This window comes from Nerophis lumbriciformis, linkage group LG04 (assembly GCF_033978685.3).
Source record: "Nerophis lumbriciformis linkage group LG04, RoL_Nlum_v2.1, whole genome shotgun sequence".
In the NCBI taxonomy this organism is placed as follows: domain Eukaryota; kingdom Metazoa; phylum Chordata; class Actinopteri; order Syngnathiformes; family Syngnathidae; genus Nerophis; species Nerophis lumbriciformis.
The window spans coordinates 56,472,501-56,500,198 of NC_084551.2; the positions used below are offsets into that span (position 1 = coordinate 56,472,501).

The 27,698-nt window shown below is 40.7% G+C and overlaps 2 protein-coding genes across 3 annotated transcripts in view; one reads left to right on the plus strand and one right to left on the minus strand.

Annotated features, from left to right (window-relative positions):
• Nucleotides 1-9,986, minus strand: part of cdc42ep5 (CDC42 effector protein (Rho GTPase binding) 5) — a 15,313-nt gene extending 5,327 nt beyond the window's left edge. The window contains exon 1 of the mRNA XM_061957807.2: nucleotides 9,771-9,986. The gene's annotated coding sequence lies outside the window, so the exon portion shown is untranslated. The remainder of the gene's footprint in view (nucleotides 1-9,770) is intronic.
• Nucleotides 9,987-16,613: 6,627 nt separating this feature from the next.
• The window catches only part of leng8 (leukocyte receptor cluster (LRC) member 8), a 33,008-nt gene continuing 21,923 nt past the window's right edge, over nucleotides 16,614-27,698 (plus strand). The window contains exons 1-4 of one of the 2 annotated variants that reach the window (XM_061957781.2): nucleotides 16,615-16,891; nucleotides 23,834-23,960; nucleotides 24,021-24,143; nucleotides 24,214-24,291. In XM_061957781.2, coding sequence (XP_061813765.2) covers nucleotides 16,851-16,891; nucleotides 23,834-23,960; nucleotides 24,021-24,143; nucleotides 24,214-24,291 — 369 coding nt within the window. In that variant the 5' untranslated portion in view covers nucleotides 16,615-16,850. Of the gene's footprint in view, nucleotides 16,892-23,833; nucleotides 24,144-24,213; nucleotides 24,292-27,698 lie in introns of both variants that reach the window. The other variant, XM_061957772.2, reaches the window with a different exon arrangement.

Sequence of the window (27,698 nt, forward strand, 5' to 3'; positions counted from 1 at the left end):
AAGAATGTCACATTCATTTCAATGGGAATTTCCCCCAAGATTTGGGAATTTCGGGAACAGCAGGAATTTTTTTGAAAATGGTAAAAAAAAACTTGAATGGTCTGAATGGGTTGAAATGGTTGCTGTTGGAATTTTTCAAATTGATGGAGAAATGTTGAAGTAGTAACATGTTGAATTGAGAAATTCCTGGAAAACCAGGAGTTTTTCCAGTTCAAAAAACAACTTAGTTTTTGTCCTGATTAAGAGGAATGTTTGAATGGTGGGATGGTTGAAGTGGGTTGACAAATGTGGGAAGAGTATTCGCCAGAAAAAAGGGTGGAAATAGAGCTTTGGAACACCAGGAATTGTGAGAAATCCTGGAATTTTTTTGAACTTGGAAAAATGATAGTTTGAATTTCCAGGATGGTGGAACGTGTTGAAGGTGGAATGGTTTGAATAGGTTGAAAAATGTGGAAATGGTGGAAAGTTTGAAAAATGGACAATTGATTTTGAATGGGGAAAATTAAGAAAGAAATAAGATACACCCTGGAATTTTTTAGAATAGTTGAAGTAGAGCACACATTTCCCAAACAGGCTGAATATTTTGAGGTGTGAACAGTTTGAATCAGATGAAAAATGTGGGAGTTGTGGAACTTTGAAGAATATCCCATTCCCAATTTCGGAATTTCGGGAAAAGCGGGAATTTTTTTGAAAATGGTCAAAAACTTGAATGGTCTGAATGAGTTGAAATGGTTGGTGTTGGAATTTTTCAAAATGGTGGAGAAATGTTGAAGTAGTAACATGTTGAATTGAGAAATGGTATTACAGAATTCCTGGAATTTCAGGAAATCTGGGAATTTTTCCAGTTCAAAAACCAACTTTGATTTCTGTCCTAATTAAGAGGAATGTTTGGACGGTGGAACGGTTGAAGTGGGTTTACAAATGTGGGAGTAGTAGTCGCCAGAAAGAAGGGTGGAAATAGAGCTTTGGAAAACCAAGAATTGTGGAAAATCCTGGAACTTTTTTTAACTTGGAAAAATGGTAGTTTGGATTTCCAGAATGGTGGATTGTGTTGAAGGTGGAATGGTTTGAATAGGTTGAAAAATGTGGAAATGGTGGAAAGTTTGAAAAATGGACAATTGATTTTGAATGGGGAAAATTAAGAACAAAATAAGATCAATCCTGGAACTTTTTTAGAATAGTTGAAGTAGAGCACACATTTCCCAAACAGGCTGAATATTTTGAAGTGTGAACAGTTTAAATCAGATGAAAAATGTGGCAGTTGTGGAACTTTGAAGAATGTCACATTCATTTCAATGGAAATTTCCCCAAAATTTGGGGATTTCGGGAAAAGCGGGAATTTTTTTGAAAATGGTAAAAAACTTGAATGGTCTGAATGAGTTGAAATGGTTGGTGTTGGAATTTTTCAAATCGGTGGAGAAATGTTGAAGTAGTAACATGTTGAATTGAGAAATTACGGAATTCCTGGAAAAGCGGGAATTTTTCCAATTTAAAAAACAACTTTGTTTTTTGTCCTAATTAAGAGGAATGTTTGGACGGTGGAACGGTTGAAGTAGGTTGATAAATGTGGGAGGAGTAGTCGCCAGAAAAAAGGGTGGAAATAGCGCTTTGGAAAACCAGAAATTGTGGAAAATCCTGGAATTTTTTGGAACTTGGAAAAATTATAGTTTGAATGTCCAGGATGGTGGAATGTGTTGAAGGTGGAATGGTTTGAATAGGTTGAAAAATGTGGAAATGGTGGAAAGTTTGAAAAATTGACAATTCATTTTGAATGGGAAAAATGTCCTGGAAAAGCTGGAATTCTGGGAAATCTGGGAATTTTTGGAATTTGTCAAGAGAAAGCCCGCAATATCCGTATAGGCTGAACACTTTGAAGTTGGAACGCTTTGAATCGGGTGAAAAATGTGGAAGGTAGAGCGCACCAAAATCTGGAGAAGAAGAAGAAGTTTAAAAAGCATGTGTGAATGTTTTGAGCATTCACACTATAATAATAACAATAATAATAATAATAACAATAATAATAACAATAATAATAATAACAATAATAATAATAATAACAATAATAATAATAACAATAATAATAATAATAACAACTCTGAGCTGCCACCTTAACGTGGTAGAGGAGTTTGCGTGTCCCAATGATCCTAGGAGCTATGTTGTCCGGGGGCATAAGGTAGGGTCTCCCAAGACAAACTGGTCCTAGGTGAGGGATCAGACAAAGAGCAGCTCGAAGACCTCTATGAAGAAAACAAACGAGGAACCCAGATTTCCCTTGCCCGGACACGGGTCACCGGGGCCCCCCTCTGGAGCCAGGCCCGGAGGTGGGGCACGATGGCGAGCGCCTGGTGGCCGGGCCTGTCCCCATGGGGCCCGGCCGGGCACAGCCCGAAGAGGCAACGTGGGTCCCCCCTCCAATGGGCTCACCACCCATAGCAGGGGTCATAGAGGTCGGGTGCGATGTGAGCTGGGCGGAAGCCGAGGGCAGGGCACTTGGCGGTCCGATCCTCGGCTACAGAAGCTAGCTCTTGGGACGTGGAACGTCACCTCGCTGGGGGGGAAGGAGCCTGAGCTAGTGCGCGAGGTGGAGAAGTTCCGGCTCGATATAGTCGGACTCACTTCGACGCACAGCAAGGGCTCTGGAACCAGTTCTCTCGAGAGGGGCTGGACTCTCTTCCACTCTGGCGTTGCCAGCAGTGAGAGGCGACGGGCTGGGGTGGGAATTCTTGTTTCCCCCCGGCTCAGAGCCTGCACGTTGGAGTTCAACCCGGTGGACGAGAGGGTAGCTTCCCTCCGCCTTCGGGTGGGGGAACGGGTCCTGACTGTGGTTTGCGCTTACGCGCCAAACCGCAGCTCAGAGTACCCACCCTTTTTGGATTCACTCGAGGGAGTACTTGAGAGTGCTCCCCCGGGTGATTCCCTCGTTCTACTGGGGGACTTCAATGCTCATGTTGGCAGCGACAGTGAAACCTGGAGAGGCGTGATCGGGAAGAATGGCTGCCCGGATCTGAACCCGAGCGGTGTTTTGTTATTGGACTTTTGTGCCCGTCACAGATTGTCCATAACGAACACCATGTTCAAACATAAGGGTGTCCATATGTGCACTTGGCACCAGGACACCCTAGGCCGCACTTCCATGATCGACTTTGTAGTTGTGTCATCGGATTTGCGGCCTCATGTTTTGGACACTCGGGTGAAGAGAGGGGCGGAGCTTTCTACCGATCACCACCTGGTGGTGAGTTGGCTGCGATGGTGGGGGAGGATGCCGGACAGACCTGGCAGGCCCAAACACATTGTGAGGGTTTGCTGGGAACGTCTGGCAGAGTCTCCTGTCAGAGAGAGTTTCAATTCCCACCTCCGGAAGAACTTTGAACATGTCACGAGGGAGGTGCTGGACATTGAGTCCGAATGGACCATGTTCCGCGCCTCTATTGTCGAGGCGGCTGATTGGAGCTGTGGCCGCAAGGTAGTTGGTGCTTGTCGTGGCGGTAATCCTAGAACCCGTTGGTGGACACCAGCGGTGAGGGATGCCGTCAAGCTGAAGAAGGAGTCCTATCGGGTTCTTTTGGCTCATAGGACTCCTGAGGCAGCGGACAGGTACCGACAGGCCAAGCGGTGTGCGGCTTCAGCGGTCGCAGAGGCAAAAACTCGGACATGGGAGGAGTTCGGTGAGGCCATGGAAAACGACTTCCGGACGGCTTCGAAGCAATTCTGGACCACCATCCGCCGCCTCAGGAAGGGGAAGCAGTGCACTATCAACACCGTGTATGGCGAGGATGGTGTTCTGCTGACCTCGACTGCGGATGTTGTGGATCGGTGGAGGGAATACTTCGAAGACCTCCTCAATCCCACCAACACGTCTTCCTATGAGGAAGCAGTGCCTGGGGAGTCTGTGGTGGGCTCTCCTATTTCTGGGGCTGAGGTTGCTGAGGTAGTTAAAAAGCTCCTCGGTGGCAAGGCCCCGGGGGTAGATGAGATCCGCCCGGAGTTCCTTAAGGCTCTGGATGCTGTGGGGCTGTCTTGGTTGACAAGACTCTGCAGCATCGCGTGGACATCGGGGGCGGTACCACTGGATTGGCAGACCGGGGTGGTGGTTCCTCTCTTTAAGAAGGGGAACCGGAGGGTGTGTTCTAACTATCGGGGGATCACACTCCTCAGCCTTCCCGGTAAGGTCTATTCAGGTGTACTGGAGAGGAGGCTACGCCGGATAGTCGAACCTCGGATTCAGGAGGAACAGTGTGGTTTTCGTCCTGGTCGTGGAACTGTGGACCAGCTCTATACTCTCGGCAGGGTCCTTGAGGGTGCATGGGAGTTTGCCCAACCAGTCTACATGTGTTTTGTGGACTTGGAGAAGGCATTCGACCGTGTCCCTCGGGAAGTCCTGTGGGGAGTGCTCAGAGAGTATGGGGTATCGGACTGTCTGATTGTGGCAGTCCGCTCCCTGTATGATCAGTGCCAGAGCTTGGTCCGCATTGCCGGTAGTAAGTCGGACACGTTTCCAGTGAGGGTTGGACTCCGCCAAGGCTGCCCTTTGTCACCGATTCTGTTCATAACTTTTATGGACAGAATTTCTAGGCGCAGTCAAGGCGTTGAGGGGTACTGGTTTGGTGGCTGCAGGATTAGGTCTCTGCTTTTTGCAGATGATGTGGTCCTGATGGCTTCATCTGGCCAGGATCTTCAGCTCTCACTGGATCGGTTCGCAGCTGAGTGTGAAGCGACTGGGATGAGAATCAGCACCTCCAAGTCCGAGTCCATGGTTCTCGCCCGGTAAAGGGTGGAGTGCCATCTCCGGGTTGGGGAAGAGATCTTGCCCCAAGTGGAGGAGTTCAAGTACCTCGGAGTCTTGTTCACGAGTGAGGGAAGAGTGGATCGTGAGATTGACAGGCGGATCGGTGCGGCGTCTTCAGTAATGCGGACGCTGTATCGATCCGTTGTGGTGAAGAAGGAGCTGAGCCGGAAGGCAAAGCTGTCAATTTACCGGTCGATCTACGTTCCCATCCTCACCTATGGTCATGAGCTTTGGGTTATGACCGAAAGGACAAGATCACGGGTACAAGCGGCCGAAATGAGTTTCCTCCGCCGGGTGGCGGGGCTCTCCCTTAGAGATAGGGTGAGAAGCTCTGCCATCCGGGAGGAGCTCAAAGTAAAGCCGCTGCTCCTCCACATCGAGAGGAGCCAGATGAGGTGGTTCGGGCATCTGGTCAGGATGCCACCCGAACGCCTCCCTAGGGAGGTGTTTAGGGCACGTCCGACTGGTAGGAGGCCGCGGGGAAGACCCAGGACACGTTGGGAAGACTATGTCTCCCGGCTGGCCTGGGAACGCCTCGGGGTCCCACAGGAAGAGCTGGACGAAGTGGCTGGGGAGAGGGAAGTCTGGGCTTCCCTGCTTAGGCTGCTGCCCCCGCGACCCGACCTCGGATAAGCGGAAGAAGATGGATGGATGGATGGATAATAACAATAATAACAATAATAATAATAACAATAATAATATAATAATTGACACAACGAAACAAGTAAAGGAACTGGGACAACATCAGGTATGAAGATGAGATCAGAGGTTGTTCTATTTCAACATTTGATCAAATGATTCCTTCTTGATGTCATGTGAGGCAACTTCAAAGGACAAAGACATGATTGTAGAACTAACTGCCAGGACCTTCTAGAACCTCCTCAGGCACTCAACAACCTGGTTTCCCCTCCCTGACCAAATTAAGACTCATCCATGTTTAATGTGAGTACTCTATCTTAGTAGTTTATGTTCAATGTGAGTACTGTATCTTAGTAGTTTATGTTCAATGTGAATACTGTATCTTAGTAGTTTATGTTCAATGGAATACTGTATCTTAGTAGTTTATGTTCAATGTGAATACTCTCTTAGTAGTTTATGTTCAATATGAATACTGTATCTTAGTAGTTTATGTTCAATGTGAATACTGTATCTTAGTAGTTTATGTTCAATGTGAATACTCTCTTAGTAGTTTATGTTCAATATGAATACTGTATCTTAGTAGTTTATGTTCAATGTGAATACTCTCTTAGTAGTTTATGTTCAATATGAATACTGTATCTTAGTAGTTTATGTTCAATGTGAATACTGTATCTTAGTAGTTTATGTTCAATGTGAATACTGTATCTTAGTAGTTTATGTTCAATGTGAATACTGTATCTTAGTAGTTTATGTTCAATGTGAATACTGTATTTTAGTAGTTTATGTTCAATGGGAATACTTTATTTTAGTAGTTTATGTTCAATGGGAATACTCTTCCCAAATATCCCAGATTACCAGGAATTTCAGGTTTTTCCAGGACATTTTTGCCATTGAAAATATGTTCAAACTGGCACAATTCCCACATTTCTCACCCGGTTCGAACGGTTCCACTTTCAACAAATTCTACCATCCTGGACATTCAAACTACTATTCCCCAAGTTTTAAAAACAAATCCAGGAGTTCCTGGTTTTCCAAAGATGTATTTCCACCCTTTTTTATTCCAGCTTCTCCTTCTTCATTTCCCAACCATTCCACGATCAAAACTTTCCACTAAGTTGGGACATCAAAAGTTATTTATCTTTTTTCGTACAAATTCCCAAAATATCCAGAAAATGTATATTTCGATGAACGGACAATGTTTCCAAAATCCCACATTTTCCACATTTCTTAAGCAAATGAAACCATTCCACTCCTCCTGGACATTAAAACTAAAACTTTCCCAACTTCCCCCAGAAATTCCTGCTTTCCAGGAATTCTATAACACATCCTCCAACAAAAAGTGTTACTACTTCAACATTTCTCAGCCGTTTCAAACAATTCTAAAACCAACTAATTCAGCTCCTTCATGCTATTCCTCACCTTCAAAAAATCCCAACTTTTCCTGAAATCCCCAAATTACCAGGAAACTCCCATCGAAACGAATGTGGCATTTGTCAAACCTGCACAATTCCCACATTTCTTGACCGATTCAAAGAATTCCCAAACCAAATAATTTAGCTCCTTCATGCTATTCCTCACCTTCAAAAAATCCCAATTTTGCTTGAAAGTCCCAAATTACCAGGAAATTCCCATTGACATGAATTTGGCATTTTTCAAACCTGCACAATTCCCACATTTCTCTACCGATTCAAACAATTCTAAAACCAACTAATTTAGCTCCTTCATGCTATTCCTCACCTTCAAAAAAATCCCAACTTTGCTTGAAAGTCCCAAATTACCAGGAAATTCCCATTGACATGAATTTGGCATTTTTCAAACATGCACAATTCCCACATTTCTCGACCGATTCAAACAATTCTAAAACCAACCCATTTTGCTCCTTCGTGCTATTCCTCACCTTCAAAAAAATCCCAACTTTGCCTGAAATTCCTAAATTACCAGAAAATTCCCATCGAGACGAATGTGGCATTTTTCAAACCTGCACAATTCCCGTCATTTTTGGACCGATTCAATCCACACACTCCACTCACCCCGCACATTGAAGCCAACATGTTTCTGGGTTCCAAAATTTCCCTGATGACCCGGATTTCCAGCTTTTAAACACCACTGGTGTTTTTACCTTTTTCCTTTTGACCTCTTCTCCGCCAGTTTTCATCCGATCAGAACCGTTCGAGTATCAAAACGTTCGTCCTCGGCAGAGAATCGACGGCAACCATATTTATTTTTCTTCCCAAATTTCCCTGATTTGCAGGAATTCCAGATTTTCCAGGATCTTTATCTCCACCATTTCTTATCCGATTCGAAGCGTACTTCCTAGCAGAATGGCACAGATTGTGTTTTATTTTGTATTTTTGATGAGTTCTGCGTCAGGAAACAACAATAAAAGCAGCAGGGAAGTGTTCAAATGTTACTTCCTGTACCTTTTTCTTTTTTTCAACATTCCTTGACTGTTGAAAATGAGAACATTTTCTCTTGATATTTCAAGTGTTGCTTGCACTTTCTTCAAATAAGACATTGGCCATTAATTGTTGATTATCCATATTTATATGATATATATATATATACAATATAAATATATTATATCCCTTAATTGTATGGGCAACACACATTCTAACTCATGCTCACTTCATGTTCTTTTTCTTGCTTTGCTCTAATCACCACCGCACCGCCTCGCACATATTAGTTGTTTAAGGAGGGACAAGCAGTAGGAAATGGATGGAGTACTTGTTTGTATTGGTACTTTGTCACTCATTTTGTTTACGTCAGAAAAAGAGAGCACTTCTACCAAGTCCAATAAATCTGATTCCGTTACTTTCAGTCCTCTTACTCCAATGAATGATCTAGATATATCTATATATATATAGATAGAAATCTATATATATGTATATCTATAGCTAGAGATCTGTATGTATACATATATATATCCGTTAGGTGAGGAAAAAAACACACAGGCTATAACATCCCTACAAGCCTGTTTCGCAGATTTCCCTGCTTGTCAGGGGATTTTAAAATCCCCTGAGGAGCAGAGAAACCTGCTCTACACCAGTATTGAGCACTGTTTAGCGGACAAACCACAGAAACCTTGACGTATATATATATATATATATATATATATATATATATATATATATATATATATATATATATACACACACACACACACACACACATTAGGTCAGGAAAAAACACAGAGGCTATATTATCCCTACAAGCCTGTTTCGCAGGTTTCCTTGATTTTAAAATCCCCTGAAGAGCAGGGAAACCTGCTCTACCCCAGTATTGAGCACTGTATAACGGACAAACCACAGAAACCTCGACTATATATATGTATATCTATGGATAGAAATATATATATATATATATATAAAATCTCCATTAGGTCAGGAAAAAACACAGAGGCTATATCATCCCTACAAGCCTGTTTCGCAGGTTTCCCTGCTAGTCAGGGGATTTTAAAATCCCCTGAAAAGCAGGGAAACCTGCTCTACCCCAGTATTGAGCACTGTTTAGCGGACAAACCACAGAAACCTCGACTATATATATATATATATATATATATATATATATATATATATATATATATATATATATATATATATATATATATATACATATACACACACACACACACATTAGGTCAGGAAAAAACACAGAGGCTATATTATCCCTACAAGCCTGTTTCGCAGGTTTCCCTGCTAGTCAGGGGATTTTAAAATCCCCTGAAAAGCAGGGAAACCTGATCTACCCCTGTATTGAGCACTGTTTAGCGGACAAACCACAGAAACCTCGACTATATATATATATATATATATATATATATATATATATATACACACACACACACACACACATTAGGTCAGGAAAAAACACAGAGGCTACATTATCCCTACAAGCCTGTTTCGCAGGTTTCCCTGATTTTAAAATCCCCTGAAGAGCAGGGAAACCTGTTCTACTCCAGTATTGAGCACTGTATAACGGACAAACCACAGAAACCTTGACTATATATATATCTATATATGTATATCTGCAGGCTAAATAAGATTGTGTAATGTTGCAAGGCCATGCCGGGACTTGTACTCCAATGCCAGCACATATTTAGTGGGGGTGTGGGGGTGAGTGGGACACACACACAAACACGCACGCACACACGCACGCACATACAAGTAAGTATAAAAACAACACGCTGATTTTGTTACAAATGATCTTTTTGCGCAGGCGTCATTCGCGAGAGAGAAAACGTAAAGTTTAGGCGCTCCAATCGATCCCGATGTACAATTAAGGAGTTGGGAGCGATACGGTGATCGATCATCGCGCGACTCTTTCCACGCGGACACGCGGCACTTACGTGACTGACTTGTCGGTGTGATCTTGTCCTGGTGAGCCAACCAATATTCCACTTTTACTTCTGCATCTCCGTCACTTTTCTTCCTCAACTTCTTTTCTTCCAAAGGGATGGGCGCGATCCCCGGAAGTGACGTCACGCCCGGAGTGGAACGGCATCTTTTTTTCTTTTTTTTTTAAACTTCTACTGCGACGGTTTCGACACGTGAACTCAACTTCGCGTCGCCGTTTCACCGATAATAAAAAAAACCCGATTGTTGTCACTTTGCGTCCCTTTTTTAGCAGACGACGTCATCGGGATGAGTCGTTCGCGAACGATCCGCTACTTTGAAGTGAACGACCTGTCATGTGCACGTCTGTGGAGCTTACAATGGACTTTGATCTTTTAGAACAGCGGTGTCAAACTCAAATACAGAGTGGGCCAAAATTTAAAAGTGAACAAAGCCGCGGGCCAAGGTTGAACAAATTAACCTTTTAATAGGGACCAAGTTTTGCATTAAATATTGAACAAGCAAGGCTTATATAACTTTATAGTGACATGCAAAATCCAGTTTCAAATAATAATAATAAAAATTTAAAAATATTAATGACATATCAAATACAATTTAAATAGAAATGGAATGCCTCTTTTCTATTTGCAGCCTTCTGAGGTAAATATCAACATTAACTTTTTCCACTGGCTAATAAATTAGAAAATCAAATAATGAATAAACCAACCATTCAGGACTTTAAACTGCTCAGTTTGCAACACTGATCTAATCTGATGTGCCCAAGCCAGATACCTGCCATCTTTTCTTGGATGCTAGTTCATTAATGTCGGGGCTCAGGCTTTGAGCTGAAGCAACCCTCATTATCGAACAAAGGTGTTCATCAGTCATTATATCTCGTATTCCAGTCTTGGGGGCGTGCCTTACAGGCACTGCTTTTAACATCCTCTACGTGCTGACGTCACGTCCGCTTTTCATCCATTCTAACAACGTGCCTGCCCAGTCACAAGATATGAGCGGCTCCTGTACGCACACGCACGTAAGTGCAAAGCATACTTGGTCAACAGCCATACAGGTCACGCTGAGGGTGGCCATATAAACAACTTTAACACTGTTACAAATATGCGCCACACTGTGAATCCACACCAAACAAGAATGACAAACACATTTTGGGAGAACATCTGCACAGTAACACAACATAAACACAACAGAACAAATACCCAGAACCCTGTGCAGTACTAACTCTTGTGCCGGATAATGCACCCCCTGACGGGAGTGTTATATCAACTAGAGCCCACACTTAAAGTTTCCACGTGCAAGATTGAATCTATTTAAAAAAGTTATTTAATAAGAAGCCAAAAGTGCAAAAACAATAATGTTCGTGTTGGAGGAGTTGTGAATGAATGAAATATGAAATCCGTGCTGCAGTCGCTGCTGAGCCACAACATTAGGTACACCTATAGACTGCAGCACGGATTTCATATTTCATTCATTCACAACTCCTCCAACACGAACATTATTGTTTTTGCACTTTTGGCTTCTTATTAAATAACTTTTTTAAATAGATTCAATCTTGCACGTGTAAACTTTAAGTGTGGGCTTTAGTCGATATAACACTCCCGTCAGGGGGTGCATTCTACGCCGGTGGTGCATTATCCGGCACAACACCTGGATGCTACAATATACACCACCCCCCACCCCCTGATTGGCGGGCCAGCTCTAGTGTTAATTTGATATTGCCTCACGGGCCAAGTGAAATTACACGGCGGGCCATTTCTGGCCCGTGGGCCAGAGTTTGACACCCATGTGTTAGATAAACCACGGAGCCTGTTCCCGACACCCCAATTGTACGTCATATTTGTCAGATCAAATGTTGCATACATGAGGAAAAGTCACAATTATGAGATAAAATGGCATTAATGACAAAAAAGTCATTAAGATACAAAGTATTATATATGAGAAAAAAATAATAATTATGAGTCCATTTTTATGTGGAATAAATTCCAAATAATGTGATAAAAAATCTTAAATATGTCGAATTTATGAGTGACAAAAAAGTCATTAAAATTAAAAATATTATATATGAGAAAAAAGTCATAATTATGAGTCCATTTTTATGTGGAAAAAAGCCCAAATAATGTGATGAAAATCGTAAATGTGTCAAATTTATGAGGAAAAAGTCATATTATGAGATTTAAAAAAGTAAAAATTATGAGATTAAAAAAAAAAATCGTAATTATGGATTTACAAAATTTAATTATGGGATTGAAATGTCGTTATGAGATAAAATGTCCAAATTTTGAGTCATATTAATGAGAAAAAATATAATTATGAGATTTAAGTCATATTTATAAGGAAAAACGACATTATAAGTACATTTTATGAGGAGAAAAAGTCATTGTGTGATAAAAATCGTAATTATGAGATTAAAAAATCGTAATTATGAGACAAAATGTTGAAATTATATGGAAAATGTGATAAAAAGCCATTTTAAGATAAAAGTCATATTTATGTGGCAACAAGTCATATTTATGTGATTAAAAAGTAATAAGTATGAGATAAAAGTCATAATTATGAGATAAAAAGTCATATTTATGAGATTTAAAAAATCAAAATTATGACATAAAAAAATCAAAATTATGAGATGAAAGGTCCAATATTTAGGAAACAGGTCGTAATTATGAGATAACACGTCATATTTATTAGATAGAAAGTCATAATCATGAGATAAAAAGTCATATTTATGAGATAAGTCATATTTTTTTTATATTTAAAAAAATCTAAATGATGAGATAAAAAAGTCATATTTATGAGAAGAAAAGTCAAAATTATGAGATAAAAGGTCGTATTTATGAGATAAAAAGTCATATGAGGGGAAAAAAAGTCATATTTATGAGATTAAAAAGTCATATGAGAGAAAAATGTCGGAATTATGAGATAAAAAGTCATAATTATGTGATTAAAAAGTTATATTTATGAGATAAAAAGTCATTTTTTATCTCATAAATAAATAAATAAATAAATTTCTTCAATGAAAAAAACATTTACAAGTACAAACCCCGTTTCCATATAAGTTGAGAAATTGTGTTAGATGTAAATATAAACGGAATACAATGATTTGCAAATCCTTTTCAACCCATATTCAGTTGAATATGCTACAAAGACAACATATTTGATGTTCAAACTCATAAACTTTTTTTTTTTTGCAAATAATAATTAACTTAGAATTTCATGGCTGCAACACGTGCCAAAGTAGTTGGGAAAGGGCATGTTCACCACTGTGTTACATGGCCTTTCCTTTTAACAACACTCAGTAAACGATTGGGAACTGAGGAAACTAATTGTTGAAGCTTTGAAAGTGGAATTCTTTCCCATTCTTGTTTTTTGTAGAGCTTCAGTCGTTCAACAGTCCGGGGTCTCCGCTGTCGTATTTTACGCTTCATAATGCGCCACACATTTTCAATGGGAGACAGGTCTGGACTGCAGGCGGACCAGGAAAGTACTCACACTCTTTTTTTTACGAAGCCACGCTGTTGTAACACGTGCTGAATGTGGCTTGGCATTGTCTTGCTGAAATAAGCAGGGGCGTCCATGAAAAAGACGGCGCTTAGATGGCAGCATAAGTTGTTCCAAAACCTGTATGTACCTTTCAGCATTAATGGTGCCCTCACAGATGTGTAAGTTACCCATGTCTTGGCCACTAATGCACCCCCATACCATCACACATGCTGGGTTTTCAACTTTGCGTCGATAACAGTCTGGATGGTTCTTTTCCTCTTTGGTCCAGATGACACGATGTCGAATATTTCCAAAAACAATTTGAAATGTGGACTCGTCAAATCAAATCAACTTTATTTATAAAGCACATTTAAAATTTACCACAGGGGTAGCCAAAGTGCTGTACAATGAACAGGTTAAAAGATAAAACGAGTACCGAGCAGACCACAGAACACTTTCCCACTTTGCATGAGTCCATCTTAGATGATCTCAGGCCCAGAGAAGCCGACGGCGTTTCTGGGTGTTGTTGATAAATGGCTTTCACTTTGCATAGTAGAGCTTTAACTTGCACTTACAGATGTAGCGACCAACTGTAGTTACTGACAGTGGGTTTCTGAAGTGTTCCTGAGCCTATGTGGTGATATCCTTTAGAGATTGATGTCGGTTTTTGATACAGTGCCGTCTGAGGGATGGAAGGTCACGGTCATTCAATGTTGGTTTCCGGACATGCCGCTTACGTGGAGTGATTTCTCCAGATTCTCTGAACCTTTTGATGATATTATGGAGCGTAGATGTTGAAATCCCTAAATTTCTTGCAATTGCACTTTGAGAAATGTTGTTCTTAAACTGTTTGACTATTTGCTCATGCAGTTGTGGACAAATGGGTGTACCTCACCCCATCCTTTCTTGTGAAAGACTGAGCATTTTTTGGGAAGCTGTTTTTATACCCAATCATGGCACCCACCTGTTCACAATTAGCCTGCACACCTGTGGGATGTTCCAAATAAGTGTTTGATGAGCATTCCTCAACTTTATCAGTATTTATTGCCACCTTTCCCAACTTCTTTGTCACGTGTTGCTGCCATCAAATTCTAAAGTTAATGATTATTTGCAAAAAAAAATAAAGTTTATGAGTTTGAACATCAAATATGTTGTCTTTGTAGCATATTCAACTGAATATGGCTTGAAAAGGATTTGCAAATCATTGTATTCCGTTTATATTTACATCTAACACAATTTCCCAACTCATATGGAAACAGGGTTTGTAGAACAACAATTTTCTGGAAGTTAAAACATGGCATGTGAGTGCAGGTCAAAAGTGTCCAAAGTGCAGTCACTGAACACAGCTTGCCACTTATAGAAGTGGAGTAAGGAGTAAACTTGTGATCAGAGAAGTTGAGTCATTGAACACAACTTGCCACTTGTAGAAGTGGAGTAAGGAGTAAACTCGTGATCAGAGAAGTTGAGTCACTGAACACGTCTTGCCACTCTTGGAAGTGGAGGAAGGAGTTAACTAGTGATCAGAGAAGTTGAGTTACTGAACACGGCTTGCCACTTGTAGAAGTGGAGTAAGGAGTAAACTCGTGATCAGAGAAGTTGAGTTACTGAACACGGCTTGCCACTCTTGGAAGTGGAGGAAGGAGTAAACTCGTGATCAGAGAAGTTGAGTCACTGAACACGGCTTGCCACTCTTGGAAGTGGAGGAAGGAGTAAACTCGTGATCAGAGAAGTTGAGTCATTGAACACGGCTTGCCACTTGTAGAAGTGGAGTAAGGAGTAAACTTGTGATCGGAGAAGTTGAGTCACTGAACACGGCTTGCCAATCTTGGAAATGGAGGAAGGAGTTAACTAGTGATCAGAGAAGTTGAGTCACTGAACACGGCTTGCCACTTGTAGAAGTGGAGTAAGGAGTAAACTCGTGATCAGAGAAGTTGAGTCACTGAACACGTCTTGCCACTCTTGGAAGTGGAGGAAGCGGTAAACTCGTGATCAGAGAAGTACCGTTACTGAACATGTCTTGCCACTCTTGGAAGTGGAGGAAGGAGTAAACTTGGGATCAGAGAAGTTGAGTCATTGAACACGGCTTGCCACTTGTAGAAGTGGAGTAAGGAGTAAACTCGTGATCAGAGAAGTTGAGTCACTGAACACGTCTTGCCACTCTTGGAAGTGGAGGAAGCAGTAAACTCGTGATCAGAGAAGTACCGTTACTGAACACAGCTTGCCACTCTTGAAAGTGGAGGAAGGAGTAAACTTGTGTTACTGTGCGGATGTTCTCCCAAAATATGTTTGTCATTCTTGTTTGGTGTGGATTCACAGTGTGGCGTATATTTCTAACAGTGTAAAAGTTGTTTATACGGGCACCCTCAGTGTAACCTGTATCGTGCGTGCGTGTGCAGAAGCCGCACATATTATATGACTGGGCCAGCACTCGTTGGACTGGGTGAAAAGCGGACGTGACTATTATTGGGAGGGGCACTGAAATTGGGAGTCTCCTGGGAGGGTTAGCAAGTATGAGAATTGGGAAGTATGAGAATTAGCGGTGAATGAGGCGTTACCGCGGCACCGCCGCTGTATATAATCGGCGGGCCAGCTCCAGTGTTAATTTGATATCGCCTCAAGGGCCAAGTGAAATTACGGGCCAAATTTGGCCCGCATGCCAGAGTTTGACACCCATGTGTTAGACCAATGAAGCTTCAGATGACCAAAAACAAACCCTAACGACTGACACGTTTTGTGTGATTGGGCAGCCATCTTTATGACCCGCCCCTAAACTTGATTGACAGGTATAACGTGTCCAATCCAGAGTCTTTCCTTACCGCCAGCCAGCCGTTTGATTGGTGGAGTTTCGTCTATGACGAAACCAAATAGGAAGTTTGCATTTTTCTTTCCTTGTTTTTGAAAGTGCCTTGACTGTTGAGTGAATTATAAATGTATGTTTGTTTTTCAATGAAAAAAACAAAACAAAAAAACGATTAAAAACTTGATGTTGTTTATATTGTGTCAGACCAATGAAGCTTCAGATGACCAAAAACAAACCCTAAGGACTGACACGTTTTGTGTGATTGGGCAGCCATATTTATGCCCCGCCCCTAGATATGATTGACAGGTATAAACTGTCCAATCCAGAGTCTTTCCTTACCGCCAGCCAGCCGTTTGATTGGTGGAGCTTCGTCTATGACGAAACAAAATAGGAAGTTTACATTTATCCCCAAACAGTGATTTGTTTATGTATTTCTAAACATTGAACAAATGGCAGAATATTACATCATTAACACGTCAACAAACAGTATTTTCGTACAATTTAGTGCCACCCGACGTCGACAGAGAAGAAGCCGCTACGCATTTCCGGTAAGCATTACGTCACAGGGCTCGGCGTTTCGTCCAGCCGCCATTTTGTATCGACACTCACTGCGAGTTGTTTGGCGTTCGACGGAAGAAGCTTTCTGCCTTTCATTCCGTATATTCACTGACTCGCTCGACTGTGCTCCGACATTGCTGTTTGTGTCGCCGTTCGAGGGCTGTGTCTCCGGTGTGCCGCTAACGGCGTTAGCACAAAGGGCCGTGCTAGCATTGAGCTAGGCTGTAGGGCAGAGGGCGAAATGGCGGCCAACACGGCTCAAGCAACCCCGACTAATAACTGGTATGTCACACTTTCAGAGAATATCACACACTACTTCATGGTGGACTCACGGCGGTCGTGGGCGAGTAGGTAACATCCGGCTTGGCTAAAGACGGAGGTCGACGTGAATGCGTCAAGTCAACACCAAGCTAGCTAGCTTAGCATAAAAATACATTGTGGTCACCGTCAACTATGGCCTTTTATTCATATCTCCATATCTTTATTCACGATATATATATCGATATTTTTTGCCTTAGCCTTGAATGAACATTTGATGCATATAATCACAGCAGTATGATGATTCTATGCGTAGACATCGTACAAGTAGACGCAGCATTGGCTGCTGTGACGCGAGAAATTGGGCCGCCATCTTGAAGTGGTGATGAGGAGCCGGCGAGCAGCCCTAAACTGACAGTTGACAGGTAGAAAACAAAGATGTCGGACTGGCAGAGGTGGGACCAAGTCATTGTTTTGTAAGTCTCAAGTCCTGAGTCAAGACCGGCAAGTCCAAAGTCAAGACTGGAAAGTCTCAAGTCAAACGCCAAGTCCTGCATTTTGAGTCCTTTCAAGTCCTTTTACCTAGAAGATGGCCCAAAAATGCTTTAAAATGTAATATCGAAAATTAATGGTATCGTTTTTTAAATTATCTGTACCGTTATTTGGTGGTTTTTTTTATTTTATTAAATCAACATAAAAACACAAGATACACTTACAATTAGTACACCAACCCAAAAAACCTCCCTCCCCCATTTACACTCATTCACACTCATTCAATGTTCCCTCTAATTTTTCATGTGTGAGCAAACGGACAAACACCCTGAGCATTCAGTGGAATACAGACGTGTACACTGTGGTCATACCAGCAGCACATTTCTCTCAAACCTGACATAACTATTTAAATGTCTTATTATTATAATCAAGTGACTAGTCAATTTCAAGAGATTATTTTCTAATATATGTGATTTGGCCCACTTAGATATTGTTTTTTTTATAATCAGCTATGCACTATAGTATTTTATGCCTGGGTGGGGGTCCTGCTTTGGAAAGATTGTGTACCCCTTTCAGAGATCACATTTAGTTCCCCTTAAAACATTCACATGTTGCATGAGATGAAGTGTTTATCTTTCTGTCCGTAAAATAAATATTTTTATTAGCAATTATGTAGTCCTGTAACATAATTTCATGATTAATATCCAAAAAATAACATTATTGACAAATTACAGTAGAATAAGCACACTGATTGAGGAGTCATAGTAAAACGACCTGAAATGTACACTTTACGTGTAGTGTTGGAGTTGTCCAACATTGTGTGTGGCCATAAACGCACCAGTGGCTAATTGCCATAGTGTATGTGTTGGTGCAGGTGAGAGAGAGAGCAAGCGGCTGCTGTTCATATAACAGATGACAAAGAGTTGCTTTTGACTTGGTTTGTACGGTAGACAATTGTGTGGAGTTTGCATGTCCTCCCCGTGACTGCGTGGGTTCCCCCCGTGTACTCCGGCTTCCTCCCACCTCCAAAGACATGCACCTGGGGATAAGTTGATTGGCAACACTAAATTGGCCCTAGTGTGTGAAAGTTGTCTATCTGTGTTGGCCCTGCGATGAGGTGGTGACTTGTCCAGGGTGTACCCCGCCTTCCGCCCGATTGTAGCTGAGATGGGCTCCAGCACCCCCCCGCAACCCCGAAGGGAATAAGCGGTAGAAAATGGATGGATGGACAACGACCAGTTTTGCTAGATAAAAGTATTTTACACATTGTTTTGGTGTGGTTATGGCCGACAAACAATTTCGCTAAATAAAGGGACCGATGGAATTCCTGTCCACCTTTAAGTGTCTCCACAGACGTTACAATAATTTAACAGTTTTGACAAATATTGTTTTATCTGTTGTGGCCGCCTTTCATCACCTGTTACTCACAGTTGCATTGCAAAATCATACAAAACAAACGATTTGTTTATTTTGTTTTAGAGTGGGATGTGATTTTTTTGCGCGGCATAGATTTGCTGTGCGCAGAGGACACGTAAGCAGTGCGCAATTGTGCAGGTGCGCACCTTAGAGGGAACGTTGCACTCATTCCCACAAAAGGGTTGTTTCTTTCTGTTATTAATATTCTCGTTTCTACATTATATATCAACATATAACAATACAGTCTGCAGGGATACAGTCCGTAAGCACACATGATTGTGCGTGCTGCTGGTCCACTAATAGTACTAACCTTGAACAGTTAATTTTACTAATTTTCATTAATTTCTAGTTTCTATACAACTGTTTTTATATTGTTTTTCTTTCTTTTTTATTCAAGAAAATGTTTTTAATTAATTAATCTTATTTTTATTTAATTATTTAAAAAAAAAAAGACTATCTTCACCATACCCGGTTGTTCAAATTAGGCATAATAATGTGTTAATTCCACGACTATATATCGGTATCGGTTGATATCGGTATCGGTAATTAAGAGTTGGACAATATTGGATATCGGCAAAAAGCCATTATCGGACATCCCTACTTTTAACCAGAGACTAATATATTTACACAGATTGTGTATGCTTTTGAAACGCTGTATTTATTTATTAAAACAAGTGCATTTGAAATTGCAGGGGGGGGAAATAGTGCTGACATTGCACTTCATAATAGCACTATTAACCAGTCATTTTAAACATTTAACTCATTCCTTTACAGAATAAACACATTTGAAAAAACAAGTCTTATTTGCACAAAAGTGTTAACATTGTATTTCCATGGCATATTGCATTGGAACTAGTTCCACTGCAGTTTCTATCCTGTTCTTACGTTATCTCATTGATCTCATCCCATACTGTATGTGTGTTGATGTGTGCGTACACATGAAAAACATAACAAATACAGCAGTGGTTCTCAAATGGGGGTACGCGAAGGTATGCCAAGGGGTACGTGAGATTTTTTTTAAATATTCTAAAAATAGCAACAATTCAAAAATCCTTTATAAATATATTTATTGAATAATACTTCAACAAAATATGAATGTAAGTTCATAAACTGAACATCAATCAAGTAGGCTATTCCATTCATTACAATGCAACAATGCAATATTCAGTGTTGACAGCTAGGTTTTTTGTGGACATGTTCCATAAATATTGATGTTAAAGATTTCTTTTTTTTTTTAAGAAATGTTTAGAGTTAAGTTCATCAATCCAGATGGATCTCTATTACAATCCCCAAAGAGGGCACTCTAAGTTGATGATTAGTAGAAATCTTTATTTATAATTGAATCACTTGTTTATTTTTCAACAAGTTTTTAGTTATTTTTATCTTTTTTTCCAAATAGTTCAAGAAAGACCACTACAAATGAGCAATATTTTGCACTGTTATACAATTTAATAAATCAGAAACTGATGACATAGTGCTGTATTTTACTTCTTTATCTCTTTTTTTCAACCAAAAATGCTTTGCTCTGATTAGGGGGTACTTGAATTAAAAAAATGTTCACAGGGGGTACATCACTGAAAAAAGGTTGAGAACTACTGAAATACAGGAACATAACAATGAACAGAGTTGTACTTTTCAGATGTCAGGGCCCTATGCAATATGTACACATATTCTTAATATAGTATACATTTTAACTGACCTTTATTTGACTGTTTGTCTTTTTGTAGGTGGCTAAAATATGCGGTACTGCTGACCGCCTCTAACATTACATTACTGTGTGTGATACATTGACTAACGTAACGTTATGTATAGGTACCTCATGCAACCCTGCAAAAAAAAAAAATCACTTGACAAAAAGTATGAATAAGGTAGCGAACTGCAGTGGACGCAACAGATTGCCGTGTTTGCAATGACGTTATAACCATAGACATGTTATAAGTAGACGCAGCATTGGCTGCTGAGACGCGAGAAATTGGGCCGCCATCTTGAAGTGGGGACGAGGAGCAGGCAAGCAGCCCTAAACTGACAGTTGACAGGTAGAAAACAAAGATGGTGTTCAGCGTTTTCCTGCTCAAATGAGCGGACTGTTGAAAATAGGAATCGAGGGATTACTTTTCACAAGTAAGGTTTAACACTAACCTACTATTGGTTGTAGGGCTGGGCGATATGGCCTTTTATTAATATCTCAATATTTTTATTCCATGTCACGATACACCATATATAAATGATAAATGGGTTATACTTGTATGGCGCTTTTCTACCTTCAAGGTACTCAAAGCGCTTTGACAGTATTTCCACATTCATCCATTCACACACTGATGGCGGGAGCTGCCATGCAAGGCGCTAACCAGCAGCCATCAGGAGCAAGGGGTGAAGTGTCTTGCCCAAGGACACAACGGACATGACTAGGATGGTAGAAGGTGGGGATTGAACCCCAGTAACCAACAACCCTCTGATTGCTGGCACGGCCACTCTACCAACTTCGCCACGCCGTATGTATATGTGGAAATTTTGCCTTAGCCTTGAATGAACACTTGATGCATATAATGACAGCAGTATGATGATTCTATGTGTCTACATTAAAACATTCTTCTTCATACTGCATTAATATATGCTACTTTTAAACTTTCATCCAGAGAGGGAAATCACAACTAAGTCAATTTAGCAAAAGTGTATTTATTAAAGTGTTATTAAGCAGTGGCACAAACATTCATGTCATTTCAAAACAGAAAGTGCAAGATAGTCAGAGACATTAAAAAAAAAAGCTATGAGTGCACTTTTGTGCATGATGTCTCTAAGATGACATAATCAAAACAACACTAAAGTGCACTTTTTGTACAGAACACCACTACAATAGTTCAAAACAAATAAAGTGCACTTTTGTGCATGATGTCACAAGATATTTCAATAACTGTCAAATAAAAATGAGCTGCATAACAGGAAATCAAATAGTGTATGTCCTTCGCTATGTGGTTAAAAGTTAAAGTACCAATGATTGTCTCACACACACTCGGTGTGGCAAAATTATTCTCTGCATATGACCCATCCCCCTTGATCACCCCCTGGGAGGTGAGGGGAGCAGTGAGCAGTAGCGGTGGCCGCGCCCAGGAATTATTTAACCCCCAATTCCAACTCTTGATGCTGAGTGCCAAGAAGGGAGGTAATGGGTCCCATTTTTAGTCTTTGGTATGACTCGGCCGGGGTTTGAACTCACAACCTACCGATCTCAGGGCAGACACTAACCACTAGGCCACTTATGGGACATTCATTCTCTGCTGTTGCCATTTCTAATGAAAGTAGTGTACAGATCTTACTTATATCTGTCAGTAAACTCGCCATGAAAGCGCTAAAACATACCAGTGTAGTGAGTTTACATTGTTCATCCAAGGAACTTTAGTTATTAGAGAGTTCCGGTCGGACATTATTTCACGAACACGTTATTGATTGAAGTCAAGTCTGAATGTCATTAAAACAGTTAGCACCATCTTTTGACACTTTTTCCACTTCAGTCCTTGCACGCTACACCGCTACAACAAAGATGGCGGGGAGAAGACGCTGTCCAAGTGGAGGCACGTAAATAAGACAGTCTCCTGAAGGGACTGTCAGAAAGTGACTTGAAGATGATGTGTAAAACATAATCTATGCAACATTTTGACCAAAGAACCACCATTACATGTTATCTAGACCACAAAGAAGTTTTTTACATTTAGAAAAAAATCATAATATGACTCCTTTAATGCGCCTTATAATCCGGTGTGCCTTACATATGAAAAAGATCAAAAATAGACCATTCATCCGCAGTTCACCTTATGATCCGGTGCGCCTTATAATCCGGAAAATACAATGCATTTAAAAACAAGTCTGTAATTAGTATTAACATTTTTGTTATACTGTTTTGCTCTATTTTAATAATTGTTGTTATTGTACCAGTAAACACGGGCTGTACACCAGTGGCAGCTGCTGGTCTTTCAAGTCAGGGAAGCTATTTCTCAGCTACTTTTTAAACATAAGTACCGTATTTTTCGGACTATAAGTTGCAGGTTTTTTTTCATAGTTTGGCCGGGGGAGCGACTTATACTCAGGAGCGACTTATGTGTGAAATTATTAACACATTACGTAAATTATCAAATAATATTATTTAGCCCATTCACGTAAGAGACTAGACGTATTAGATTTCATGGGATTTAGCAATTAGGAGTGACAGATTGTTTGGTAAACGTATAGCATGTTCTATATGTTATAGTTATTTGAATGACTCTTACCATAATATGTTACGTTAACATACCAGTTGGTTATTTATGCCTCATATAACGTACACTTATTCAGCCTGTTGTTCACTATTCTTGATTTATTTTAAATTGCCTTTCAAATGTCTATTCTTGGTGTTGGCTTTTATCAAATAAATTTCCCCAAAAAATGCGACTTATACTCCAGTGCGACTTATATATGTTTTTTTCCTTCTTTGTTATGCATTTTCGGCCGGTGCGACTTATACTCCGGAGCGACTTATAGTCCGAAAAATACGGTAGTGAGTCTCCAGTAACAGATACAAGATAGAAACAGGCTAGATTTTACAAAGAAAGCTGCACTATAGAAATTATAAATATCTCCAAATCAACAAGAACAACTGAAACTTTTTTGGAAAGATTCTTCTTTGGCAGCGTTTTATAAAGCAAGATTGCTCAATCGCTCATTTTGCTGTCAATCAAAAAGGATTCAGCCCAGACAGGTCAATCAATCATCATGCGGAAGCCGGGCGACTTCCCTGAGATCACTCTTATTCATTGGCTCTGTCCGTGGGCGGGACAAAGCTGAGCATTTATCCAATGATTGTCTCGTTTGGGTTGGCTGCAGCACTGTGACGCAACCACTGAGCAGCTGATTGTAAACGCAATACAAACAAGCTTGACACCCCTGAACTAGGACATGTTCTCCTTCATCCGTGTTGGTGTTTAGTGGTGATGAAAACAACGCCACCAGTGCGGTCACTATTCAGACCACTGCCGATATCCAGCCACATACCGACTTTGTATTCAAACTCCTATTCTCTGATGGCAGGTCTTACGGGAATGCTGCAGAAAGCCACGTCCATGAAAACCCCGAGTGGGAGAAAGCAAGGCTAGCCCTTGCTTCAATCAGCAAGAGTCAGGCCAAGAATAGCCAAGCCAACAGGGCTGCCGCAGAGGTAAGTTTACATTTGCAAAGCCTATGTTGGACATTGGATCATAATACAGGCACTAAACAGTTTCAGGCGGGAGTGACTGACGCTGCCATTCAACAGCAGCAATATTATCAATGGTACCAGCAAAACCAACCCCAATATCCAGGATACGCATACCCTTATAACTACTACAACCCCATGGGTCCTGTAAGTACACACCATGTTACAAGTAAAGTAAATGGACTACATGACACTGTATTTGATTTTTTTTTTACAGTATGCTGTTGCATATCCACCAAATCAGTATGCTGCACCCCCAGGAACTTATCCAGTCGCACCAACTTCAAACGGACAGGTATGAAGTGAAATGTGTAATAGGCCTTGGCCGAAAACAAATTTTTCTGGACGATAATTTACCTACAAATTATTGCAGATAAAACAATGTTGTTGGCATTATTTTTTTAGATCAAATAAACCACTGATTTAATGACAATACTTAATAATGGAGGTATACTAGGGCTGGGCAATATGGTCTTTTATTAATATTTTGATAATTTTAAGCCATGTCACAATACACAATACATATCTGGATATTTGGCCTTAGCCTTGAATGAACACTTGATGCATATAATCACAGCAGTATGATGATTCTATGTGTCTACATTAAAACATTCTTCTTCATACTGTATTTATATATGCTCATTCTAAACTTTTATGTAGAGAGGGAAATCACAACTAAGTCAATTTACCAAAAGTGTATTTATTAAACAGTTATTAAGCAGCAGTGTTGGGACAAAGTAACGCGTTACTGTAGCGCCGTTAGTTTCGGCGGTAACTAGTAATCTAACGCGTTATTTTTTATATTCAGTAACTCAGTTACCGTTACTACATGATGCGTTACTGTGTTATTTTACGTTATTTTTTATGTAGTATCGGCTAGAAACAGAAGCGCTGCGGTGTCGTTCTTCTGAATCTTCCTCTGTCAAAAGCCGTGTGTGTCTGGGTGTGGGTGTGGGGAGGGGACGGGAGGCACACACGTGATCCGCGGTTTGATATTTAAAAAAAAAAGGTTCGCATGTTCAGTCCACACGCAGCGTGGTCATGGCGAGCGGAGTAACGGAGCTTGAACGCCCCGCGCCATTGAATCGGTGTGTTTTAGGTGCAGACTCGGTTGTGCAAAACGAGGGTTTTAAACACATGCTGAATGTGCTTGAGCCACGTTACGACATCCCGTCGCGCACCCACTTCAGCGATAAGATTGTGCCAGATCTTTATGAGCAGGAGAAGAAAAAAACTTGTGGATGAACTATCCCGAGCATCATCTGTTGCGCTCATGACAGACTGGTGGACGTCCAGGGGAACTATAAGCGCTCACTTCATCACAGCTGACTGGGAGATGAGAAGACACGCCCCCTCTACGAGAGTCACCTTGCGCAGGTACTGACATAAGCAGTGGAGGAATGGAAGATAAAGATATCCCAGTCACACGTGATAATGGCAAAAATCAAATAAATGCAGTGAATGAGGCAGGACTGGAACCACAGATAGGTGCTTTGCACATGTAGTGAATTTGGCATCACATCTCAGTCAATAGGATGGAGCGCCTCCTTGGGAGGATCAGGAAGGAGGTTTCCTACTTCCACCCAACACAACAGCTGCTCATGTGCTTAGGACAAAGCAAGAAATGCTAAAGCTGCCTACTCATAAACTCATACATGATGTCCTAACGAGGTGGAACTCCACTTATCATATGTTGGAGCAGCAGGCAGCTATATACTCTGCATTGACCCACAACACCCTGAAGACAAATGTCAAACACATCATCACCCTGTATGATGATGATGTGAGAGTGGCAGAGGAGGTCCTCCAGGTGCTTCAACCCCTCAAAACTGTTACATCTCTACTGAGCACTGAAACTTCACCATCTGTGTCAATGATCCTGCCACTGAAAACAAGGATTCTACAATCCATGGCTCCAAGTGTGGAAGAGAGCAGCATCACTCCAGACGTCAGGCTTTATTTCACTACCTATGTTTCAAGGAAGATGGTGTGCCTTCTTATGTTGCACTTTAACTTGTTTTTTATTAATGGTCATTGGTCCAAGTTTAAAGAAAAAAGAAATGCCTTTTTATGTTGCACTGTTTTTCATTAATTATGTCAAACGGAAAATAAAAATGCATGTGAAGTTGATCAACAGATTGTATTATTCTCCAGTGCAATAACAGTACTGAAATGAAGGCTAAAGGGGCATTAATGGGAGCTTTAAAAAAAAAGAAGTAACTATATAGTTACTTTTCACAGTAACGCATTACTTTTTGGTGTAAGTAACTGAGTTAGTAACTGAGTTACGTTTGAAATTAAGTAACTAGTAACCAGAGGTGTGGACTCGAGTCACATGACTTGGACTCGAGTCAGACTCGAGTCATGAATTTGATGACTTTAGACTCGACTTGACAAAATGTAAAGAGACTTGCAACTCGACTTAGACTTTAACATCAATGACTTGTGACTTCACTTGGACTACTTTCCCCAAAATCCAAAGCTTAAAAAGTTATTTGGGAGAGCTCCGTATTTTTCATTTTCTTCGTCTGTGTCTTATCAGCGTGTAGTTCCTGTCAGCGTGTGTGCTGTCAGTACAACAGCCAATCAAATTAGATCTACGTTGTTTTCATCACGCAGCATTCAGCCAATCAAATTGCAGGAGAACCAATGAACAAGAGTTGTCCAACAACGTGCCAGTGATAAACAATTATGCCAAAGTTGGTTTCGTTCGGGTATAAAAACTACGACTTGGTCAACAAAAAACGAATTGCCGTATGCAAATCACGCAGTTCGAATATTACATACGGAGACGCAACAACTTCCAACTTTGTTCGACATTTGAAGTTGCACAAAGAAGGGTAAGTTTTGAATGTAAGATAACGTTTATTGGCTAAGTAACGTGACTTTTATTTGCTGTGTAGTTAAATCAGTGAGGCTATAAATTCACTGCTAACGTTATAACCATAGACATCTTATAAGTAGACGCAGCATAGAGCGCTACTGCCTACTGGCACAGACGAGGCACGGGGCCGCCATCTTGGAGTGGTGATCCGCTCCACTCAGTGCAATTAATTTGGCAGGAGCAATGAACTGTCAGCGCATTTAATTCATCTTACCTCACTGAATACCACTGATTTTCACCCCCTTTTTGTCATACGTGTAGCTATGATAACAGACGCATGTTTTGGCGTGTTTTATTATTCATAGTTTGCTTAACAGTAATATAATATTCTTATACGCTATAAGTGACCAGACGTCCGAGATCAAAACTGGGAATATAATCCCAGAGAGGGGGGAAAAAAACAGTACCGGTAAACTATTTTTAAGTTGAAGAAACAATATGATTAGGTTATATATACATATGCGTGTATCCTACATAAACAATGTATGAATACATTAGATATCTATATATCTTAGGGACCTATAGACTGTATCTCTGTTGCTGCAGCAGCAGAGAGTTTATTCTGTCTTGACACTTTGTATTGATATTTTCTATTACATTCTTCCCTTAAATGATAATGTTTGCAGTGATTGTTTTATATGTATTATTTTATGTAAGTTGCTTTGGATAAAAGCGTCTGCCAAATACTTAAACATATATAAACACCTGAAAGTCTTCATATCAGCTAAAACCACCAATCTGTTTCACTGGATTCAGAATAAAACAAAATTCTGTTTTACCCAACAATGTTAGTATTTGAATATTGTTACTTGAAGACT